At 39.7% G+C, this 23,877-nt stretch overlaps 1 protein-coding gene and 1 non-coding gene across 3 annotated transcripts in view; one reads left to right on the top strand and one right to left on the bottom strand.

The window, feature by feature from the left end:
- Positions 1 to 23,877, bottom strand: part of Nudt3 (nudix hydrolase 3) — an 86,758-nt gene that overhangs the window by 9,135 nt on the left and 53,746 nt on the right. For both annotated transcript variants that reach the window (XM_020164138.2, XM_074082402.1), the window contains exons 3-4: positions 2,974 to 3,018; positions 2,332 to 2,416 (exon numbers count right to left, since the gene is read on the bottom strand). In XM_020164138.2, the coding sequence (XP_020019727.1) occupies positions 2,332 to 2,416; positions 2,974 to 3,018 (130 nt within the window). The remainder of the gene's footprint in view (positions 1 to 2,331; positions 2,417 to 2,973; positions 3,019 to 23,877) is intronic.
- LOC141426057 (U6 spliceosomal RNA) lies at positions 13,650 to 13,753 on the top strand. The gene has a single exon (XR_012451166.1). It is a non-coding gene; the product is annotated as a U6 spliceosomal RNA (small nuclear RNA).

Here is a 23,877-nt window from a genome sequence, read left to right as displayed (position 1 = left end):
GGCTTTCACCTTAATCCACTCCGCCAGCCCTTTTTTTTGTAATGGGTTTTTTGTGAACTATTTGCCTGGGCTAGCTTGGAACCGAAATCCTCCTGAGGATTATAGGTGTGAGAGCCACTGACGCCCAGCTAATTGCCAATTATTTATGTGAAAACTGACACCTTGTTTTAATTTTCATTTCTACTTCCTATTTTTTCTTTTTTTTGGTGGTGCTAGGATCAAACTCAGGGCCTTGCACATGCTAGGTAAGTGCTGTACTACTGAGCTACATCGCTTTCATTTTTTTCACCCCCTCCTATTATATTCCCTCCCCTCCCCCCTTTTCCTTTTAAATTTTGAGACGGAAGTGGGGTTGTAGCTCAGTAGTAGAGTGCATGCTTAGGCATGCACAAGGCTCTGAGTTCAATCCCTGGCAACTCCAGTTGGAAAGTTACCTTTGAGCTGGTGAGTGGCTCAAGTGGTAGAGCACCTGCCTAGCAAACATGAGGCCCCAGTATTAAGTTGCTCAGGCTGGCTTTGAACTTGTGATCCTCCTGCCTTTGCCTCCCGAGTATCTGGGATTGCAGATGCGTACTACTATACCTTCTACTTCCTATTTTAATGTGGCTCTAATTAGTGCATATATACATGTAACTCTGTCTTGATTTTTTTCTTCTCCAACACTATTTCATAAGCACTTTCCTATGGTATATCACTATGATTTATGACTGTGGTGTTTAACACTAACATTCTATCAGATGAACACACTTCTGTTAACTGAATTGTAAATTCAAGACCCAATTTTTCACTAGTAAGAGTAGTATGAGTCAGGTGTGGTGGTCATGCCTGTAATCCCAGAGTTTGAGACCAGCCTGGACTAGATAGCAAGTTCAAGGCCATCTTAAGCCAGATAGCTTAAGAGGTAAGAGTGCCTGCCTAGCAAGCATGAAGTCCTGAGTTCAAACCCCAGTGACATAAAAAAAAAGAAAACCAAGGATTGCAGATGTAGCTTGGTGGTAGAGCACCTGCCTAGCATGCACAGGCCCCGGAGTTCATCCCAAAGTATCACAAAAAAAAAAAAAGTGATTCAAGGAAGATCACCCAGGGGAAGGCTCACAAGCTTATTTGTCACATTTTAGATTATTTCCTTAGGGTTAATTCTCAGAAGCAGGAGTAAAAGGCTAGTTTGGGTATTAACAGAGCAATTGTACCTTTAAAATTACTATCACAACTGTGTGACTCCTGCCTGACAGAGTGCTGAGGACAAGTCCATACCTCATTTATCCTTTTTTTTTTAGCATTGGCACCAATGTCAAGGAGTCTGCTTTCAGTATTTCCGCACAGTACTTATTTACATAAGGATCCTGCATTACACCAGAACTGCTCAGATTAACAGTGTGAGGGGGGCACAGGGACCAGAAACATACCAGCAATAAAAGGAAGGGTCTTAGCAAGTGAGTTTTATCCATCTATCAATTTATAACAAGTTAATATTATGCTTTCCAGAATTTACTTTCTTTTAGAGGTAAAAGACTAAATCATAATCTAACCATTAACCCACCTCAGTTGATAGTTCAAAAGACACACACAGTTAGCGGGTAGTGGTCTGCGAGTTCAAAGAAGAATGGAGAGAATGGCTTCTCGGGAGGAAGCTGGGGGCACCTGAAGGGCAGTGTGAAACTTACCCTCCCCCCTCCTTCCTCTGCATCTACACGATGACTCAGAGCTGGGCTCACATTGCCAAACCAACAGCTCTCCCCAACAATGTTGTTTTTAGGCTGGCCTTGAACTTATTGTCCTCCTGCCTCCACCTTCTGAGTGCTGGGGTCATAGGCATCTACCACCAGAATTGGCTAATTTTTTTTTTTTTTGGCAGTGGTCGTGGTTCTGCTGGGGATGGATCCCAGAGCCTCATGCATACTAGACAAGTGCTCTACCACTGAACTATATCCCAGTCTAACAGTCCAACAGCTTCAATGAGTATCACAAGACACAAGCCCAAGGTCCTGCTCTCACCTTGGTCCCCATGGCCAGTGGTAGGCCTAGTGGAGAGGAAGTCCTAGATTAGTATCTGCTCAGGAACTACAGTGGCATAACCCTTCTGAGGAGGATCCAATTTGATCTTAGAAACAATGGGCCAGGTTTCCACTTGCTGACCCTATACCAAACTTCAGCTTCCTTTTAGACATTTTAATACACTTTCTCAAATTCAAAGCATACGTGCTTGTGCTGTCAAACATGCTCTTCTATTATTTCTCCTTTTTAACAGGTCTTTCTGGTTCTGGGTAATGTGCTGTGGTATGGCATGGCAGGATGTGGGGAATTCTTCAAGGCTGTCTGGCAATGACTTACCAATGTTAACTGAGTCTTCCCAGTCTTCCAGCACCTCCGTGACAATGAGCACATAGACATATGTCCTGTGCTTCCTCTCCTGGTTCTGAAGGGCAAACAGAAGGACAGAGGGAGAGTTTTTCCTTGGTGAGTAGGGATTACTTAAAGAAACACACACTTAGGTACATGTGGAGAGAATTTAGGCATAAAGACTCTCTTTACTTTTTACCATGCTGTAATTGTGGCCTTTTTAAAACAGGCTTCCTCTGAGTTTGAGGGTGTACTTTTCGGCTGGGGTTTTAAAGCAACTTCATAGGAATGCTATGACCTCTCAAGCAAAAGGACTGTGTAAATTTAACCAGACACAACAGCAGACAGAGAAGAGACTGTGGACAGGTGGCAACACCACAGGAGCCTCATGCTGTAGTGACTCCATCACAAAACAGGCTAGGTATCACACACCTCCCCTTTTCCTACTATTAAAAAAATTCTAGTTGTATGAAAGAAGAAAATACGGTATTTAAAAAGAAAGAATATTATTCTCTGCTATGCTGCTTTGCTTTGACAATTCAGAGAAACACAGATGGCTTCTTTCCTAGATTAGAACAATTTGGTCCTATTTGGTTAATATTCTATTTGTACCAAAGGTATTAACATACTTACCTCAAAAATTCCAACTAATCTTCCCAACGTTCCTTTTACTCCAGCCTGAAAAAGGAAAAAGAACAATTACCACACTGGCTTTGTTATGTTGCTGGTCTCATTTTCAGTCTTCTTCAGCAGCTTGTAAAACAGATATAAAACACAAGAGGGTGCAGCATAGGTGGACCCCAGGTCTGTGGGGGATCACATTAAGCTTTTCTGCAATTCATATTCAGACTGGTCACAGCAGGGAACATTCTGGGGAGAACAGTTCTCATCTCTACTGGTGTCTCTCTCCACTGAAAAGCTGGCCAAACAGAGCCAATCAGGGTCAACGAAGCCATGTTCAAAATATTTTGAAGCAGTAATTACTTTACTCATTCATGCAACAAATACATGTTGAACTCCTAATTTGGGCCAGAAAACAGTGTAGATGCCAGAGGTATAGCAATGCACACAAAGATGCAGGATCCTTCAGCTGACTTGGTCTTGGCTGCCTGTATACAAGAGGAAAGTTATGTCAAAACATAAAGATGGTAATGCTCCTGGTGATGGGTGTCATGACAGAAATGCAGAGTGACAGGGGGAAGGGGCAACTCCAGAGGCTGGTCAGATCTATCTTCCATTGGCCATTTGAAATTTTTTTAGACTTGTGTCTTTCTAATGCAGTATTTATGAACTTTTCAGTCTATTCCAATCCATAATTTTCTTTTTAAGTGTATCCAGAATATTTTTCATTTCTATCTGTATCTACTATGTATGCTTTTGTTTTCACAGTTTTTTGTTCTTTAAAACAGAAGCTAGTTCTTCATTTACTTTTTTAATGTCTTGAAAGTATTTAAGTTCTTCGTCAAGCCATTCTATAAGACTCCTTTCATTTGGGGTAAACTCATGGATTCATACTTCTGATTGAGGCTGCTTTCTCCAGACAGGCCTTGAGGTGGTGGCCGCGTACCCAAGGTGATCTGGACGCACTTCAGTGGAACCACAGCATGAGGGTGGCACGGGCTGCTCTCTGTGTGAGAACTGCAGCTGTGTCCCCTTCCCTTCAAGGCCCAGGTCCTTCTAAACGCCTCAGCTCCTGGTATCTGTTCCTTCCCTACCCTCTTAGGAGAGGCACGTGGGAGTCTCCTCACTCCAAGTGGTTCAGCACAAGCCACTAAAGGCTAGACACGCCGTGGCTTTCCTTTGCTGTCCTGCAATTCTGCTGTTTCTAATTCACAGACATATCCACCTTCCTTTTGGACCGGTTATGTCTTTTTAGCATTTGTTTTTTGTACTTTCCCTGTATTTGCTGGAGCAGAAGGGGTGAGAGGTGAGGAAAAGAAGAGCCCCTGGAAGTGCCTGGGTAATGCCAAACAAAACTCATTCTCCATTATTATTGCTCTGTTATGCATAACAAATCAAAAAATAATCTAAAAATACTTTCTAAACACAGTAGGTACTCAATACGTTTGTATAGAACAAATAATTTTAAATGAGTACTCTAAAATTCTTTTTTTTTGTTTTTGGTGGGTCTGGGGTTTGCACTCAGGGCTTCATGCTTACAAAGCAGGCAACTCTACCACTTGACCACTTGAGTCACATCTCCAGTCCATTTTGCTTTGGTTATTTTAGAGATGGGTCTCTTGAACTGTTTGCCTGGGCTGGCCTTGAACCAAAGTCTCCCCAATTTCAGCCCCTCAAACAGCTAGGATTACAGGTGTAAGCCACTGGGGCCTGGCTAGTACTCTAAAATTCTCAAGAGATGTTTAGTAACAGAGTGAAAAGAAGCTGATTTAAAGGCTTTTGAAAAGGGAGTGTTCTCTTTAGTAGATACAGTCCAACTAATTTGTACTTTTCTTAAAGAAATCAAAAGTTTAGAAAACAATCTCCAAATCTTAAGGGCACAAATCAACTTACTACTACTACAACTCAATATATTTAAAACTTTTGTTTAATAATAGTACTTTCTGCACTCAACACCAACATATGAGTCACTCTGCATCAGAAACAGTTGGAGTGACTTCAAACCCCAGTCCCACCAAAAAAAAAAAAAAAAAGCAGCAGCAGTTGGAAGAAAATAAAAGCACCTTTTAGTATGAAATAGATGTGTTCTTGTAAAATCTAATGTAAATCAAATAATGTCATCTGTGCACCAAAATTTCAATGCATTTATTTTCACTTTAATCTTCAACTTGTAAAAACCAATTAACAGATGTTTTTGTTTGTTTTGAGACAGGATTTCACTATATGTATTTGGTTCTCTCCTGCTTCAACCTTCTAAGTGCTGGGATTGTAGACATACATCACTAAACCAGCTAATAATAATTTCATTAGCCTTTTTGCCATATTTTAGACTCATACTTAGGGTATCTATTTGACAGAAATCTATTTAAAGTGATCCTATAGCCCTGTATAGCTATCCTTATCTCAACCAGCAAAGACCCTTGTTCCTTCCTATTATTGCTGATACTCTCTCTACAACAAAATTAGAAATAAGGGCAAAATAGTTTCTGCTGGGTATTGAGGGGGGGGAGAGGGAGGGGGCGGAGTGGGTGGTAAGGGAGGGGGTGGGGGCAGTGGGGAGAAATGAACCAATCCTTGTATGCACATATGAATAATAAAAGAAAAATGAAAAAAAAATAAAAAAAATAAAGTGATCCTATAATAAAAAGCAGAGAAAAGGACAGGAATAGTGGTACACACCTATAATCCTAGCTACTTGGGACGTGGAAGTAGGAGGCTGGCCTAGGCAAAAGCATGAGACCTTATCTGAATAATAAAGTAAAAAGCAAAAAGAAGGGGATGGCATAGCTCAAGTGAGAGAGCACCTGCCCAGCAAGCATGAGGCCCTGAGTTCAAACCAAAAAAAAAAAAAAGATAAGACTTCAGTCTAGTCACATTTCTGATAAAGAAGATTCCTCATAGGTGAGGTCCTCTAAGACAGTGTCCATTTAAACTAGCTTACTTTTTTCATAACTCTCCTAGATCCAGAGTCCAGCTCTCCTGTCCCCTCTCTGTCTCAAATGCTGCTACCAGCAATCTGAGAGCAGGTTATTTTTATCTCTCACATGACTCCTGTATTCAGGTCAGGATAGGTGTCAGGGTCACATCTGACATATATCTGGATCAACACTTGGGGATCTAAGATTTGATTCAGAGAACAAGTTTGGTCCAGTCAGGGTACTGGCATGGACTTGTTTTCTCAAATCGTAGGGAAGCAGTTACAAATTCCATGTTGATGTCAAAAGCCCTAATCCAAACAAGGAGTCTTTCTTTAAAAGCTAGTATTGAAAGTTCAAAAGAACATAATCTACTGCCCTTCATTATTTAACAAAATGGGGGAGAGAAGTACTTCCTTGAAAAGTATACGGTACCAGTTAAGTGTGATTGTATATACCTCTAATCCAGTACTACAAGGCTGAGGCAGAAAGATCTCAAGTTCTGAGGTAGCCTAGCTACACAGACAAAAAAACCCAAAACAACAAAGTATATAGTATCAATTCTAGTATTATCTATCTAATTAACAAAAATAAGCAACTGGCTTTTTTATTTTTTTTGGTGGTTCTGGGCTTGAATTCATAGCCTTATGCTTGCTAGGCAGGCACTCTAACACTTGATCCTCTCCTCCAGTCCTTTTCTGGGTTGGGTATTTTCAAAATGGGGTCTTGCAAACTGTTTGCCCAGGGCTGGCTTCGAACCTTGATCCTCCTGATCTCTGTCTCCTGAGTAGGAAGGATTACAGGCATAAGCCACCAGCACTGAGCAACTGCCTACTTTTTAAAATAAAAAAACACAAGTATCTCTTTTTACTTGGGGATGTGTTTATTACTGGGGCAACTTCAGTGACTTTCATCCTTCCTATGTGTGTGTACACAAGTTCAAGGCAGAAGTACTAAATGGAGTGTTAAAAACTGTTCCTTTCAGGGTACTGGTGGCTCATGCCTATAATCCTAGCTACTCAGAAGGCAGACATCAGGAGGATCGAGGTTCAAAGCTAGCCCTGGAAAAATACTTTGTGAGATCCTACCTGGAAAAACCCCAGCACAAAAAAGGGCAAGTTGAGTGGCTCAAACAGTAAGAGCACCTGCCTAGCAAGCATGAGGCTGTGGGTTCAAACCCCAGTGCCACAAAAAAAAAAAATAGCCATCTCCTACCACAAAGAACTCTGGCTTTGTTGTTCAGTTTGGATGGGCAGAATAGCACCTTCTTTTTTTATGGCTGTACTGGGGTTTGAACTCAGGGCCTCGTGCTTGCTATGCAGGTGCTCTACTGTTTGAGCCACGCCACCAGCCTTTTTTTGCTTTCGTGGTTTTTCAGATAGCATTTCACACCTTTTGCCTGGGATGACCTTGACCCTCCATTCTCCCAATCTTTCCTCCCAAGTAGTTAGGACTGCAGGCATAAAGTCACCTTGCTTTGCTTCAAAAAAAATTTTTTTTTGAGACAGGGTTACTGCACATAGCCCAGACTGGTGTTGAGATCCTCTTGCCTCTGCCTCCTGAGAGTTGAGATTAGAGGTGTGCCCCACGCCTGGCGCTGTATCATCTTCTAAAACAGGTTTTTTTCTTGATGGCAGACATTCTGGCAGACATGGATGGCTGCCTTACTTATAGGCATCTCCTGCCCTCCTTGCTACCAGAACACTCTGATTCTGTTCAGGTGGGAGCTGTGGCACACTTGGAGAAGGCACGCCTACGCAAGGCACAGGAGTTCACTGCTCTTCTTAGAAGGGTTGTATGTGACCCAGTTCTGGTCAATAGCTCCTGGGAGGATGTCTCTTGGGGACTTGTGGGAACGATTTCCTGCCATGATAAGGACAACACACAAAAAGAAACCCTACTCTTCCTTGCTTGTCAGGTGCAAACTTGGAGCTACTATGGTCATCTCATGATCAGAGAAGAAGGCCAAAAGAATCCGATAGACTTCATTCACCCACAGCCTGTGCTGCTGAGGCAATGTGGTATGGCCAATCTCTGAGTTGTTGTTTTTTTTTTTTTTTTTTTTTTTGGTGGTATGGAATTTGAACTCAGAGCCTCACACTTGCTAGGCAGGGGCTCCATCCCATCTCTTGACTTTTTATATGAGAAATCAACCCAAGGTGTTGAAGCCAACTTTTAGGTGTTTTATTATTTGTAGTTTGAAAATTTCTTGCTACCTCTTTCCTTAATTCAGAAGGCAGTTTTCCAAGGAAGACTAAGTATCCAAAACAAAAATTCTGAACATTCAAGGGGCTGTGGCACAGCCTGAAGCTTTCTCTATTAAGGTAATCAGCCCAGTCCTAAAGGAGCACCTGAAAGCCCCCAACTCAAGTGTCTAACGAGGAAGTGTTTGAGCAACACGTGGTCTTCAGTGCATGTACCTGCCTGGCACCGACATGCTTGGCAACCACACAAGGGAAACCACAATGAACAAGATAGAAGCAGATGGGAAAACTAGTGAGGTCCAGTAGAATCAAATCACATGTTTTTTAAAAAAGCAAAATATTTCAAACATCAGAAAAGTAAAGAAAACAATAAAATATTGTCACCAACTAGTTATGTCAAATATTATCATTTTATGCCCTTACTTTTTCAAGTGTTTTTTTGTGTGTATGTGTGATACTGGGCTTTGAACTTGGGGCCTCATGCTTGCTAGGCAGGTGCTCTACCACTTGCTCCATGCCCCCAGGCTTTTTTACTTTAGTTATTCTTTAGGGAAGGTCTTGTGGTTTCTGCCTAGGGCTGGCCATAGACCTGAACTTCCTAGTCTGTATCTCCCACATAGCTAGGATCACAGATGTATACCACCATACCCAGCTTGTTTGTTTAGATGGGGTCTTGCTCACTATTTTCCTGGGTTGGCTTTGAGCCTCAGTCCTCCTAATTGACCTCAAGAGTAGTTGGGATTATAGGTGTGCATCACTGTGCCCAGCCCCTCTCCTCCCTTTTTTGAGACAGGATTTCACTATGTAGGATAGTACTAGCCTAGAACTCCTGGGCTCGTCTTTTTTCTCAGCCTCCTGAGTGCTGAGACTACATGTGTGTACCACCACACCTGTGGTCAGTGTCCTCCTCCTCTTCTTCTTCTTCTTTTTTTTTTTTTTTTAAAGAAATAAGCTACTGAAACTCCTTGCATACTTTCTATCCACTGCAAGAGGAAACTAACCACCTGGATTTGGTGTATATAATTCTCCTGCATATTTTGTACTTTTATTACTCAGGTATGTATCCATTATTGACAGTATGGTATTTTCTTTAAGTTTCTCTACTAAATTAAAAAAATTACACCTTCTTTAACTTCCCAGCCCCAATTTTATATTTGAGAGTTTTAGCTACACAGCAGACCCTTGGTATCCATGGGATAAAACTACAGATGCTCAGGATGCATAAAGTCCAGTGCTGGACTGCAGATGCTTGGTTCTTTTTCTTATAACATCATCAACTTCTGCTAAAGGAATGTGCCTTTTACAGACTTCAAATGTTTTACTTTATTGCTTCAATTAAGCACATTCATTTTTATCTTGATTTCTGGGCACCACTGCTTTGTAGGAGACAGAGTTTCACAAAAATAAGGGCAAGGAGACACTTGGCAGATTCACAATGATTTAAGCACAATGGGTGATAACGAGGGACTGAGAGTTTCTCTGAATCAACTGAGCTGTGTAGTATGCATTCACGAATTAACTTTTTTTGTTCCTGAAATTTCTTCATTTTTTTTACTGTCCTTGGCTTGGTGAAAATGCATGTAATAAATCCACAAAGAAGGCGAACTCACTGTACGGATATATGTAACATGTAGTTCTAGCTAATTCACTTTAATTCTTGAATAGTTATCTAGTTTAGGAATTTACTGCAATTTATTAACAATTCATTCATTGTTGTCTTGCTATCATAAAAATGCTGTAAGCTGGGTGCCTATGGCTCACATCTGTAATCCTAGCTACTCAGAAGGCAAAGATCAGGAGGATCAAACTATTTGTCCAGGCAAACAGAGGGAGACTGCTATCTGAAAAATTCCCAACCCAAAAAAAGGGCTGGTGGAGTGGTTCAAGTGGTAGGTACTTGCAAGCATAAAGCCCTGACTTCAAACTTCAGTACCACCAAAAAAAAAGTATTATGTAAAAATGCTGCAAAAGCTCCTCTTGTAAATGTTCTCTTCTCATGTTTCTGTATGATCTACACTAAAAGTCAAATTTCTAAGTCATGAGGACAAGCAATTGCAATTTTCCCAGATATTATCAAGTTGCTCTCTACAACAGGTCAACTGTAGAAATAGCTGCCACTCTTTACTTGTCCCTACATCTATGTCTTTTAAAATGTGACTTGGAGGTCTTCCTAGCAATACATAGGAACTACTTACTCAGTCCTGACTCTAGTCTTGCCCATGCCTTACTTTGGCCAACAGAATGTAGAATGGTGTAGCAGGTCCATACCCAGGCCTCACGTGGCCTTGCATTTTCCACTTTCCTCCTGGAACCCTGCCACTGGCATGTGAAAGAGCGTAAGCTAGCCTACTACAGGATGTAAGGCCACAGCTGCTCAGCTGAGCAGCCTATAGCCAGACTGTCTCCAAAATGAGAGAGGGACTAGGATCAGTAGCAGAGTTGTGTACTTGACCTCAAACAGGCTGCAGACATCTGAATGGTCCAGCTGACATGAGAGCTGACCCATGCACTAAATACTTACTTTAGCCACTTCATTTTGGAAGAGTTTGCTCTACAGCACTCTGAAACTCTCCAAACTACAAATTCAGTGTATGACCTGCAGTCACTCTCGCTCCTCCTCAGTACTTGGTATCTGTTGTAAAGCACTACCGCCTCCTCTTTTTCCTTGGTCAATGTAGTAAGTGTGCAGTTGTATTGCAGCATTTTTATTTTGTCTGTTTTTGGTGGTGCTGAGAATGGAACTCAGGGGCTAGCACTTGCTAAGTAAACATTCTACTAGTGAGCTACATTCTCAGCCCTTTATATTTAAGACATGGTCTTGCTATATAGCCCAGGCTGGCCTTGAACTCAAGGTCTTCCTGCATCAGTTAGGATTACAGATGATGCCACCGTAATCATCTTGATATTTATAATCTGGTATTTTCTTCCAATCTGGTATTTGTTTGTCACTTTCTAAAAATCTTCTTTGAAGAACATGTTTTATTAGAAACAGTTGATTTTATTTATCTTTTCCTTTTTTATCTTAGTATCTTGTTACAAAGCATCCAGTCAGGCAAGGGTGGCTCACACCTATAATCCTAGCTATTTGGGAGGCTGAGATTCTGTAGCATTCTCATTTAAAAATTTCTATTATAATCTTTGGCTATTTCCTTTTTTTGGTTCCCTATTTTTTTTGTGTCTTCTCTTATTTTCTTTATGGGTCCTGCAAGGTTTGTCTATTTTATTAAGCAAATAAAAATAACTCTCTTTTGATTTTGTTGACCATTTCTATTTTTCTCATTAACTTCTGCTCATCCTTTCATTCTCTTTGGGCTTATGCTTAGTTTTCCTATGAATTGACTGCTTCATTTACTTAATGTCTGTTTCACCTTCTAATAATATGACAAAGAACTGGCTGAGCTGCATTCCATAAGCAGGGTAATAGAGTGCTTTTCATAGTTGTTCAGCACTACTTGCTTACTAATTTCTATTAAGATGTGTGCTTAAACTCATGAATTATTTAGAACACCTTTTTGTTTCCAAAAATCTCTTTCTCCCAAACTGGTTCTGCAGTTGATTTCTAGCTGTGCTGCAGAGTATCAGAGCATAAAGAACCTGCAATGCTAATGCTCTGCAATTTTTAATGCCTCCTTTACGCCTTAATATATGACTAGTTTTTTGTTTTTGTTTTAATAATCCTTCCATGTCTGCTTGAAAAAAAAAAAACTGCCTATTCTTTATTGGGCGCAAGGTTATCTGTGACATAGTGATTTGTACCTTGTAAATGGCTAATTCAAACCACGTTATTTTTCTCATTGTTTACTGCTTTTTAAAATCAGCTTCTAAATGAGATATTTTACAGTTTTTAAAGTAGCTGCTAATTTGTTAGTTTTCCCATCAATTTTTGCTTTAGGTAGATGAAGGTTTGCTAAGTGTCCAGAAGCTCATGACTACCATATCATCTTTTTTATCAGTGTGAAATGTCTCTCTTATTTCTCTTCCCTTTTTCTTGAGAGTATAGACAAGAAAAAGAAGAAAGCTCCCAAATGAGACAGGGAGGGGTCCATTCTTCGAATGTTTTTAACCTAAGTTCTATTTTGTCTGATATTATAATTATCATCCCAGTTTTCTTCTGGTTAGTGTTTGTATGTATTTATGTATATATGTATATACACACACACATACACACACATATATGTGTGTATATATATATATATATATATATTTTTTTTTTTTGGTGATAGTGAGGTTTGAACTCAGGGCCTCAGGCTTACTAGGCAGAGGCTCTACTACTTATTTCAAATCTGTCTATTAATTAGTAAAGCTTAAATGTAAACAAGTTATTTTCTTGTGATTTAACCTGGAAACTTAGCATTTGGGGGTTTTTGGATTTTGTTTGTTTTGGGGGACTGGGGTTTGAACTCAGGGCTTCATGTTTGCAAAGCTCTACCGCATGAGGCCCATCTCCAGTCCATTTTGCTCTGGTTATTTTGGAGATGGGGTCTCTTGAACTATTTTCCCAGGCTGGCCTCAAACAGTGATCCTCCTGCTCTCAGCCTTCCAATTAGCCAGGACTACAGGTGTGAGCCACCAGTACCCAGCTAACCTTAGCATTTTAACAAGCCATAAAGAATCAAGAGTCCTCAGATTTATTTCCTGTATACAAGCTCTGTCCATGCAGCTTGCATGTGTAAATGCACTGACTTAAGAGAAAGCAGCTAAAATGGTACTTCAACCTGATAATGTAGACCTATCTAAATTTCATAGCTTCTAGTAGTTTAACAACTGTGGAATTTCCAGAAGCAAGGGTAAGTATTTGCAGAAGCCACCTGAACTGAATTGGAGTCAATGTAAAGTAAGTTGTGGATATACTTCCTAATGACTAAAATCCTTTCTTGGAATGTGGGACTGGATAGGAAAGCGTAACTGTTTTTGGAAGACTCTTCTGGACTCAATTGATTTAGTGGAAGGCAACTGGCTCCTATGTCCATAATTCAACCTCTATTCAATAAGGTTCCAACAAAAACTAGTCCAAATACAGTACTACATTAACAGGGCAGATTCTAACTTCTACACTTAGCCAGTGTAGCCAGTTACTGAACTACTCATCAACAGGTGACATTCAATGGGTAACAACTAAATCAAGTAAAAAGATGTATTTTCTTTTATTCCAGTTTTAAAAAATGATTGAAAGATAATTTAGGGGTAGTTATTTGCACTAAAAATATGCTAACAGGAGGGTACCTTTAGACTCTCTTAGTAGTTTTAAAATATCTTTGACTAAAGATTTTTTTTTAAAGTCACTAGCACTTAAGATAAACAGTACATAGAAATGACTTAATTAGTGTGAAGCTCTTGGTTTAACACCCAGATTCACCAAAAAAAAAAAAAAAAAGACTAAATTTATAAATACTTGTAATTGGGAGGTGGAGGGTATTTTAGGTGGTTAGCTTAGAGAAACAAAAATATTTTTATCATTGCTTTAAAGTCAAAGGAAAAGAGAGAAGAGATAATTCTAAAACTTAAAAAACAATGTATGCTATGCATATCTTTTCTTCTTCCTGGGACTCAATTAAAATGGAAGTAGAAGGTGCTCACTTCGGCAGCACATTCACTGAAACTGAAACGATACAGAGATTAGCTAGGCCCCTATGCAAGGATGACATACAAATTCATGAAGTGTTCCATATTTTTAAAATGCTACAGTGAAACTCCCTATATAGCTATCTTATATGATCAAAAAATGTCCTAGGGTAAAACAAGTCCTGTCTGGGGTATGTACTCATGTTTAAAATGGAAAAATGAAACCTGTTAAAACTATTCCAGGAGTGGGGGAGGGAGGATAAAGGAACTGGGGGTGAATTCAACATGATATATTGTAAGAACTTTGGTAAATGTCACAATGTACCCCCCAGTATAACAAGAAAAAAAATAAGGAAAAAATAAAATGGAAGCAGAATGAGAAAAATGGTATCATATAAATGCACAATTAAACTGGCTGTGGTGGCGCACACTTACAGTCCCAGCCCTTGGTATGCTGAGGCAGAAGGAGCTTGAGTTTGAGGTCAATCTAGAATACATAGTAAGATACCATCTCAAAAAACTAACAAACAACAACAACATCAGGCTATCCAGCCATGAAAAGCCTGGAGGAAGGAACCTTAAATGCATATTACTAAGTGAAAGAAGCCAGTCTGGAAGGCTGGATGATTCCAAATGTATGAAATGATAGAAAGGAAAACTACGGAAACAGTAACTAGATCAGTGGTTGCCTGGGGCTTATGGAGGAAAGATGAATAGGCAAAGCACAGAGGATTTTTAGGATGGTAAAAATATTCTATATGATATGATAATGATGGGTACACGTCACTATATACTGTACAAACCAAGAGTGAATGCTAATGTAAACTGTGAACTTTGGGTGATACTGTGTCAGTGTTGGTTCACTGAGTGCAGCAAGTGTGCCCTTGTGGTATGGAAATTGCTAATGAGGGAGGCTATGGATGTGTAGGGTCACTGGGTATATGACAACTCTGTACAGTCCACTGAGTTTTTCTGTGAACCTAAAATTGCTTTAAAAACATAAAGTAGCTGGGAGTCTGAGGCAGAGGATCAAGAGTCAAGACCAGTTTGGGCTACAACAGTAAGTTCCAGGCAAGCCTAGGCTACATTATGAGAGACTGTCTCAAAAAGCAAAACAAAACAAAATAATAATAAAAAAGTAAAAACAAAACAGAAACCCCAAAACCTAATCTTGAGTGGTTAAACAAACTGGCATAGTCATACATAGACTACTCTGCTGCGTTTCAAAATTATTACTTACATAAGAATGGATTTCCATAACAAACAGTTAATCAAATGGCTGAATACCAATACCATTTAAAAAACATACTTATTTGCTGGGCGCCAGTGGCTCATGCCTGTAATCCTAGCTACTGAGGAGGCAGAGATGAGGGGGGTCACGGTTTGAAGCCAGCTCTGGGCAAGTAGTTTGCAAGACACTATCTTGAAAATACTCTTCACAAAAAAGGGCTGGTAGACTGGCTCAAATGGTGTAGCTCCCTATTTATTGATGCGTGTGTATGTGAAATTATCAAAACGTTAGCAAAAGTTATCTTCACCATATGGAAATACAAATGACTTTTTGTTGTTGCTGCTGCTTAGGCTGGCTTCAAATTCCTGGGCTCAACTGATCCTCCGGCACATCATAGGAAGAGACCAAGACTGCTAGCTTTGTCTTGCAATAGGAGGGATGGCCTGAAAATGGTTCTGTAGGACTTTTCGAGATCCTACCAGACATGCATGTGGGTGGGAAACCTGGTTTTAATTCACTAAGCCTAGAATACAAATTACTTCTAGTTTATGAATGTTAATATAGGAGGTGGCTTAAATAATGTATACACACAGTAAATGTAAAAATGATAAAAAAAATTCTCCTGATAGTGCTGCTGCCTCTATTCTAATCTCACTCCATTTAGCAGGAACAGGTGGCATGAGCCAATTAAAATTTTACTGGTGGTCACTGTTTTATAACACTCTAAACTGTACATCTCTTTAAGTTCCATACTAAATGGTAGAGGAAATACTGTATTTAGAAACCAGCAATAATATTAATTTCTAATAATACTACAAATGTTATTTAAAACCAATTATTTTAAAAAATACATAAATAAAGAAAAAACCTTACAACACTAAATTTGAAATGAAAATATTATCATGGAATCCTTATTTTTGGCAGTACTGGGGTTTCAACTTATGGCCTCATGCTTGCTAGCAAGTGCTCTACCACTTGAGCCGTACCTCCAACCATTTTTGCTTTAGTTTAGGTTCTCAGGTTTTACCCAGGGCATAATCCTCCTACCTATGCCTCCCACAGTTAGGATTATAGCCATGCATCACCATGCTTAGTTTATTTGTTGAGATGGGGGGGGTCTCACTTTTTGCCCTGGCTGGCCTTGAAATGTGAGCTCCTAAGTAGCTAGGATTTCAGGCATGTACCATTACACCTGGCAAAAAATCTTAAGTTTTTACATGCTTTTTATTTCTGTCCACTGAAAGGGCACCCTCATAGTAGTGAGCACACCTAGCACTTTAACCTTGATTTCTCTGTAACATTTTCTACTAAAATGAAACCTATTGGCTGGTAACAGACTGGGACAGGAAAGTTCAAGGTGAGCATGAAATAGAATTTAGGAGTGATATGTCATAATATATACAACTTATTTTCAGATAATACAGATATACATACAAGTAATGAAGGCAGAGAGAGATAAAGCAAATATGGGAAAGGTCAAAAGATGTCGTATCTAGAAGCAGACAGTATTTATTTAATTATTTTAAAGATCTTTTTGTAAGTTTAAAAAAGTTTATGATTTAAAAATTTGGAAAACAAGCTAGGCACAGGTGGGTCCTGACTGTAATCCTAGTTATTCAGGAGGGTGAGATCGACAGGATCATGGTTTGAGGTCAGCCCAGCCAAAGAATTCAGGAGACCCCCCCATCTCCAAAATAACCGGGCCAAATGGACTGGAAGTATGGCTCAAGCTGTAGAGGGCCTGTTTTGTGAGTTCAAACCTCAGTCCCACAAAGAAAAAAAATTGGGAAACAAATAATTAGCAATGGAATTCTGGAAATATCATCATCTTTCTGCTTTCTATATTTTTATTCTACTAGGAACATGTGTTATTTTTATAATAGGAACAGTGGTAAGTTGTGGACACCAGCTTAATCAAATGCTCAAATTCTGTTGTAATAACAGCATCCCTAAGAGAGGGAGGAAGGGAGGCAGACAGACCTCAGAATAACACATGCTAAGAGTGTTGGTTTTGTTGGTGTTCTGTGGTATTGGTGAATCAGACCCAGGACCTTGCACATGCTAGGCAAGCCCTCTACCACTGAGCTACATCCCAGCCCAAAGCTGTTTCAATTTTTAAGGTTAAAAATTTATAGACCAGCCAGAGGCCAGTGGCTCATGCCTATAATCCTAGCTACTCAAGAGGCAGAGATCAGGGGGATCTCAGTTCGAAGCCAGCCTGGGCAAATAGTTAGGAAGACCCTATCTCGAAAATACCCAACACAACAAGGGTTGGTGGTGTGGCTCAAGTGGTAGAGTGCCTGCGTAGCAAGCTGAAGGCCCTTAGTTCAAACCCCATTACTGCCAAAAAGAAAAAAAACTACAAACCACTCTAATGGTAAAAAAGAATCTACATATTTAAACTAAAATAATCACCAACTCAAATATGTAAGATTATGAATACCTCTTTTCACAAAGTGAATAGTGTTTTTGCAAAAGCTACGCTGACAGAGTCACTGAAAATGCAATCGTCCTAAGATGACTCTAGAAGTAATCATGGAAGTAGCCATGGAGCAGTCAGTTGCCGTTTCCTAACCACGTGCAGCAGAGAGGTGCTCCTCTGAAAAAAGAAAGCCATCCCAGTGCTGGAGCCAGAGTTGGACTGCACTTGCACTGGGCCATGTGAATGCAGAGCAAAAGCTGAGCACAGGGATCCTGGCCATCACACCTCTGCCAGGCCCTGCACTGGAGGCCAGGCTATGCCAAGGTCTTTTTTCATCCCTGAACTGTAACTGAGAAGGCAGGTCCTTTCTGAGTTCTCAAGAGCCAGAAACAGGAGATTCAGTACTGATTTACTTACAGGGCTGAAAGGTAACACCAGAGATCTGTGGGATTCATTCTGTCCTCCAGTGTAAAATGGCTTCACACCAGCTTCTACATTAACACATATGTTTTCTCTGTTCACCTTGTATGCATAAGACAGTACACCTGTCTTATTCATGGATTTATTACATGCAGTTTTGACCAAGCACAGTAAAAATAAAATGAATTAAAAAAATCAAAAGAAATTTCAAGAGCAAAAAATTTTAATTCCTGCACACATAACACAGCTCACTTAACATAGAGTGGGCTCATTTCTGTCAGTTGTGTTTAACTGTTGTGTGATCTGCTGAATGTTTTCTTGCCATTAATTTTGTGAAAAATCTGCCTTCTGAAAAAGCAGATAATGCCCCAAAACAAGGTAAAAGTTAGTGAGCTTAATTTAAATGATAAAGTGAAAGTTTTAGGTCTGTTGGAAGGCGATGGTCTTTAGTGGAAGTTGGGCAGTGTAATGGAAAAGAATCAAGCCATCTGCAGTCCAGCACTGGTCTCTATGAATCCTGTGCATTCAAGGTTCTTCCTCAATGGCAGTCTCCTTGGAACCTCATACCCATGGATACCAAGGGTCTACTGCACTTAAAATTACTTCTTCTAAGAATAAGCTTTTAACTTTTTTTTTTTTAACATATTTTTGTGTATCTGTCTTCCAAGAAGGGCAGAATAAAGATACTTCTCATGTTACGGGAATAAAGGCTTTCTTGAAATTTTTGTAACTTATCCTCATTTCTCACGAAGTCCTTTAAAAAGCAGAAGTTATCAGAATATGATTGTTATATGTGATATACTGAGAGACATGATGATTCTTACATCTTCCTCCCCACCCCCTAGTGGTACTGAGGTTTGCCTTTTGGTTGCTAGGCAGGTGCTCTACCACTTGAGCCATGCACCCAGCCTGATTCTTACATCTTATAATGCTATGACCAAAGAAGCTAAAAATATGTCCGCTTACCAAGTAAAACTAAAGACATGAAAGTTCTGACAAACACAATTTGTTTTAGGGAAAATAGCATCCATAATAACACTGTACTTTTTTTTTTTTTTTTTGGAGACAGGGCCTTACTGTATAGTTCAAGCTGGCCTTGAACTCAAGATCCTCCTCATATAGCCTCCTGAGTACTGGGACTATAGGACGCACCACCATGCTCAGACGCCAACATTTTTTTTTTTTAAAGAATGTCAAGCATACAGAAAAATTTTTTGCTTTTTTTTTTTTTTTTTGCAATAATGGGGTTTGAACTCAGGATCCCACTTGAGCCACGTTCCCCGCATCTCCTTTCCCCCCCTATTTTAAAGATAAATCTATAGGTCCAACAGTCACATATGCACATTCTTACTAGAATTCATATTCACATATTTTTAATCCTTTAAAGATTAAGTAATGTGAGTTCAAAGAATGTTTTTAAAAAGCCTGCTTTTAAACAAACAAATGGGGTTGATTCATAGTCTCTTTTGACTTATAGCATTCTATACCTGATAAACCTCATTTTAACATTTCCATTAAATACATTCCAAAGGTTGAAAACCTTTATTTTGTGGGATGGGGGTGTAGCTCAGTGGTAGAGTGCTTGCCTAGCAGGCGTGAGGTCCTGGGTTCAATCTCTAGCACTTAAAAAAAAACAAAAACAAAAACAAAAAAACCCAAATCAAAACACCTTTATTTGATTTCACTAATTACTTATGAGACTAAAAAAAGAGAAAACTATCTTCTTAGAAGTTGGAGTTTATCTACTTACAGTTCAAAATAAAAATATGGAACACAGATGATTCATCCAAGAATGCATTTTGATTGTTTTTCATTGTCTTTCAGTACTATTGTTGTTACTGTCTTTTTGATCCATATGCACATATTACTTTAACATTTTGAAAAACAAATTTTTAAATTAGTTGTCTACTAATTAGTTAGGTGAAAGATCAGTATTCGAGCTTCTCTGGAAACATCAGAAAATCTGGCCACACTGAATTTTCCCTGATCCTCTCAGCTTTGTTACGGTATAACTGAGCTAGGAGTGGTGGTACACATCTGTAATCCCAGCACTTAGGGAGCTGAAGCAGGAGGATGGCGAGTTTGAGGCCAGCCTGGGCTACATAGTGAAATCCTGTCTCAAAAAAACAAACCAAAACAAAACAAAACAAACAGGTATAATTGACAAAAATTGTAGACACTTAGGGTATACAAAGGGATGTTTTGATGTACGTATATAAATTGTGTGTGTCTGTATTACGTGTTTCGTGTATGTGGTGCTGAGGATTAAGCTCAGGGCCTTTCACTGCCCTCTACCACTTGAGCTATGCTCCCCAGTCCAAAGTGTAGCCCAGGCTGGCTCTAACTTTCTTCCTCCTGCCTCATCCTCTTTAGCTCCTTCACTACCAGTGTATACCAGCCAAACTGGGTCTTAACTGTCACATGACAACTGTTGGCTAGGACTAAGCAGAGCCATCTCTCAATTAGGGCAGGCTCTCCCAGCTTCTGTCAGAACCACACACACTGACCACTGCCTGTCCTTTTCCCTATAAGCTTATGAGCTAGAGAACCCTGGTCTACAACATTACCTACCCAAATTGTTTTACTTATGATTTAACGTATGCTTATTGTATTATTCACACTTTAAAGTTTTGCTGCTAAGTGATAAATATTTTGCAATTAAAGTTCTGGATAGAAAAAAAATTATGTTATTTCCCTGATAAATTCTGTGATACCCTACCTTCTACTTTCTATTCAAAACTGTTCAGGCTGAGTAAAAAAGAAAAGATGAAAACACAACACAGTCATACTGAGTCTTTACTTTTTCCCAAACTCTAAATAGTCAAACAATTATGAGCTTAAAAAAAAAGAATGACGACAGACTATCTTAAATTACTCCCAAGGAGTTACAGACTTTCAAAATGTTTTACTCTTATATAACAAGACATGAAATACTGCTTTCCTGTTAGAGAATCCTGAGATAACATATGGAGCCTTCTGGTTGCCATCTCTCTTTCTCTTTCTGTCTGTCTCTCTCTCTCTCTCTCTCTCTCTCTCTCTCTCTCTCTCACACACACACACACACACACACACACACACAAATATATCGCAACCACCTTTTTGCAAGGAAACTGAATTCATGGTAGAGGAATTGGGATAAGAAGATACAGATTTATTGATTTAGTTATTATTGCAATGTTGGGGATGGAACCCATGGCCTCCCAAACATTAGGCAGGTGTTCTATCACTAAGCTACATCCCAGCTCTAGAAGATACAGTTTTTTTTTTTGTTTTTTTTTTTTTGCAGTACTGGGGCTTGAACTCAGGGCCTTCACCTTGAACCACTCCATCAGCCCTTTTTGTGATGGATATTTTCAAGACAGGGTCTCGAGAACTATTTGCCTAGGCTGGCTGTGAACCTTGATCCTCTTGATCTCTGCCTCCTGAGTAGCCAGGATTACGGGTGTAAGCCACTGATGCCTGGCTAGATACAGACTTTTAAAGTAAAGCGCACTATGGCGTTTTCTATATTTTTTTGGGGGGGGGGCAGTACCAGAGTTTGAACTCAGGGCCTCACTTGCTAGGCAAGGCTCTACCATGTGAGCCGAATCCCCAGCCCTGATTTTTCTTTTCTGTGTTTTCCAACCCCCCACCACCACCTTTGGTACTGGGTTTGAACTCAAGCCTACACCTTAAGCCACTCTACCAGCCCTTTTTTGTGATGGGTTTTTTCAAGATAGGGTCTTGCAAACTATTTGCCTAGGCTGGCTTCAAACCATGATCCTCCTGATTTCTGCCTCCTGAATAGCTAGGATTACAGGTGTGAGCCACCTTCACCAGGGTTTTTTCTGTGTTCTTATCTGAAAATGCAAATAGGATCATGAAGGGTTATCATAAACTCTTAGCAGACCACCATAAGTCAGATTAGGAAGGCTGGAGACAGCTGAGAAGCAGCTTTGAACTTGTGGAATGACAGTAAGAAGGCAATCTTAATGATACTACATTAAGGTACTGAGACATTCAAAGATTTTCTTTAAAGGACAGTGTATTAAAAACTTGAGGGAAGACAGCAAGGTACAGGATACCTAAGGAGACATCACTAACCTGCAGAAAGTCTGAAGACAGTCAGTTTATATGCCAGAGCCAACAGGTGGTAAGAGCAAGAGGAATAGTAGAGAAATGCAACATTAGGACAAAGTGCAGGGATCACAACAAACTAGCCACACATTGTTTTAAGGTAGGCATATGACGAAGGCTAACTATCAGGCTGCGTAAAATACTTTATACACACAACGTTTTCCTTCTGCTTTCAGATGTTCTCTATCTCTATGATGATGCCTTGGTTTGAATCAGGCAGAAATGGACAAAAGGAATACAAAAGTAAATACAGAACAGAACAGTTTCAGATTCAGGATCTCTCCCTGTCAGCTAAGGGTTTCCCACTGAGGTAGCAAGAAATAATAGCACTAAAGACCATACAATGAAGTGCTTTTGCTTTTTATTACAGACAGACTGTCAGGAGGCTGGCTCACACAAGCCTTTGATGCCCTGGGCTAGAGAAACACTGTTAGCAAGGCCCACAGCAGGACCTGGGAGGAAAGCCTGGTCCCTTTAACCCTGTAAGGGGTCACTATAATAGGATTTTTATTATAAGCAGCTAAAACATGGAGGCCAACTTACAAAGGAGAATATTTTAGCACTGCCTTTAAATATCATGCCAATGTGTCAAGTGCTATGGATTTATACTTCTGAAATTAACCAATACATCATGTATGTATGCATGTATGTATGGTCCTGGGGACTGACCCCAGGACCTTGCACATGCTAAGCACATGTTCTACCTCTTGAGCCAAGGTCTCAACCCGAATATACTGAATTTTTAAGCTGGGTTGGACAAAGCTTTGGAATAGGGAGTTCAATGATCTTGACGGTGCCATGATAAACTACTAACTCTCATTCCATTCATTTCATATAGATTTTTTTCTAGTAACAAAATAAACATATGTTCAATGCAGAGAGCTTGATAACCTACAAGCTAAGTCAAAGTAACTACTGTGAACATTTTGGTAGACGTTCTTCCCAAAAGCCTAACAATAGGACTGTGGGGATTGAAACTACGTATCCTGGATTCAAATCTTGCTGTGAGAACTTAACTACATTGGGCTAGGCACAATTTGGGCAAATCACTTAATTACAGTGAACCTTAGTTTTTTCTCACCCACAAAATGTAGATAGTAATAGTCCTATCTCATAGGATCCGGAGGATTAAATGAGACAACACATGCAAAATACTTAGACTAGCCTGGCACATAGTAGGTGCACAAGCAGTTTTTATCTATTCTGCTTTCAGTACAAACTGATGCATGATTTCTTCCTCACCAATAGGTTTCATATCATAAACATCATTTCTATCCTGCTTTGATTGCTAAGAATGCAGGACATACACAGGGTTACTTGCTTTTATAGCACAGGACCTCCCCATTGAGCATAGCTAAAGAATAAGAAACAGCAAGTGATACAAAGGTAAGGCAGATATCTTCAAAATGATGCAATGGCTCAAATTGTAGAGTACCTGCTTAGTAAGTGCAAGGCCTGAATTCAAACTCTAGTACAGCCAAAAAATAAATAAATAAAAATAAAAATGCCTATGAAGGCAACAGATAAAACCTAAAATGGGAGAATCAAGCCAGGCATGGTGGCATACACATGTAATCCACTTGGGAGGCAGAGGCAGAGTTCAAGGCTAGCCAGGGCAAAGTTATGGAAACCCCCTCTCCATCTCAAAAACAAAATACAACAAAAGGACTGGGGCTGGCAGAATGGCTCAAGTGGAGGGAGGGAAGGAGGAATGGAAGGAAGACTAGAAACATTTTATAATTTTGTAGTGCTTATAAGAATGTGACCTATTAGCCCAGAAGTCTTACATCATCAATATTAAAAAGTAAAACCGAGTGATTTATTTAGGCCCTATGATTTTAAGTTGAAAAATCTTAGTAAGTTTATATGGGAATATTTAAATAATCTATGATTCATCTCATTTGCAAGTTTAAAGAAAGGATTTCTGATCTCTGCCTCCTGAGTAGCAAGGATTATAGGCATGAGCCACTGGTGCCTGGCTCACAGTAAGTTCTTATTGAAGAACTCAGCAAGACTTTTTTTTATTATTGTTTTATTATTCATATG

Source organism: Castor canadensis, chromosome 8, assembly GCF_047511655.1.
Source record: "Castor canadensis chromosome 8, mCasCan1.hap1v2, whole genome shotgun sequence".
In the NCBI taxonomy this organism is placed as follows: domain Eukaryota; kingdom Metazoa; phylum Chordata; class Mammalia; order Rodentia; family Castoridae; genus Castor; species Castor canadensis.
Note: the sequence above shows the minus strand (reverse complement) of the source record. Positions and strands in the feature narration are given on the sequence as shown.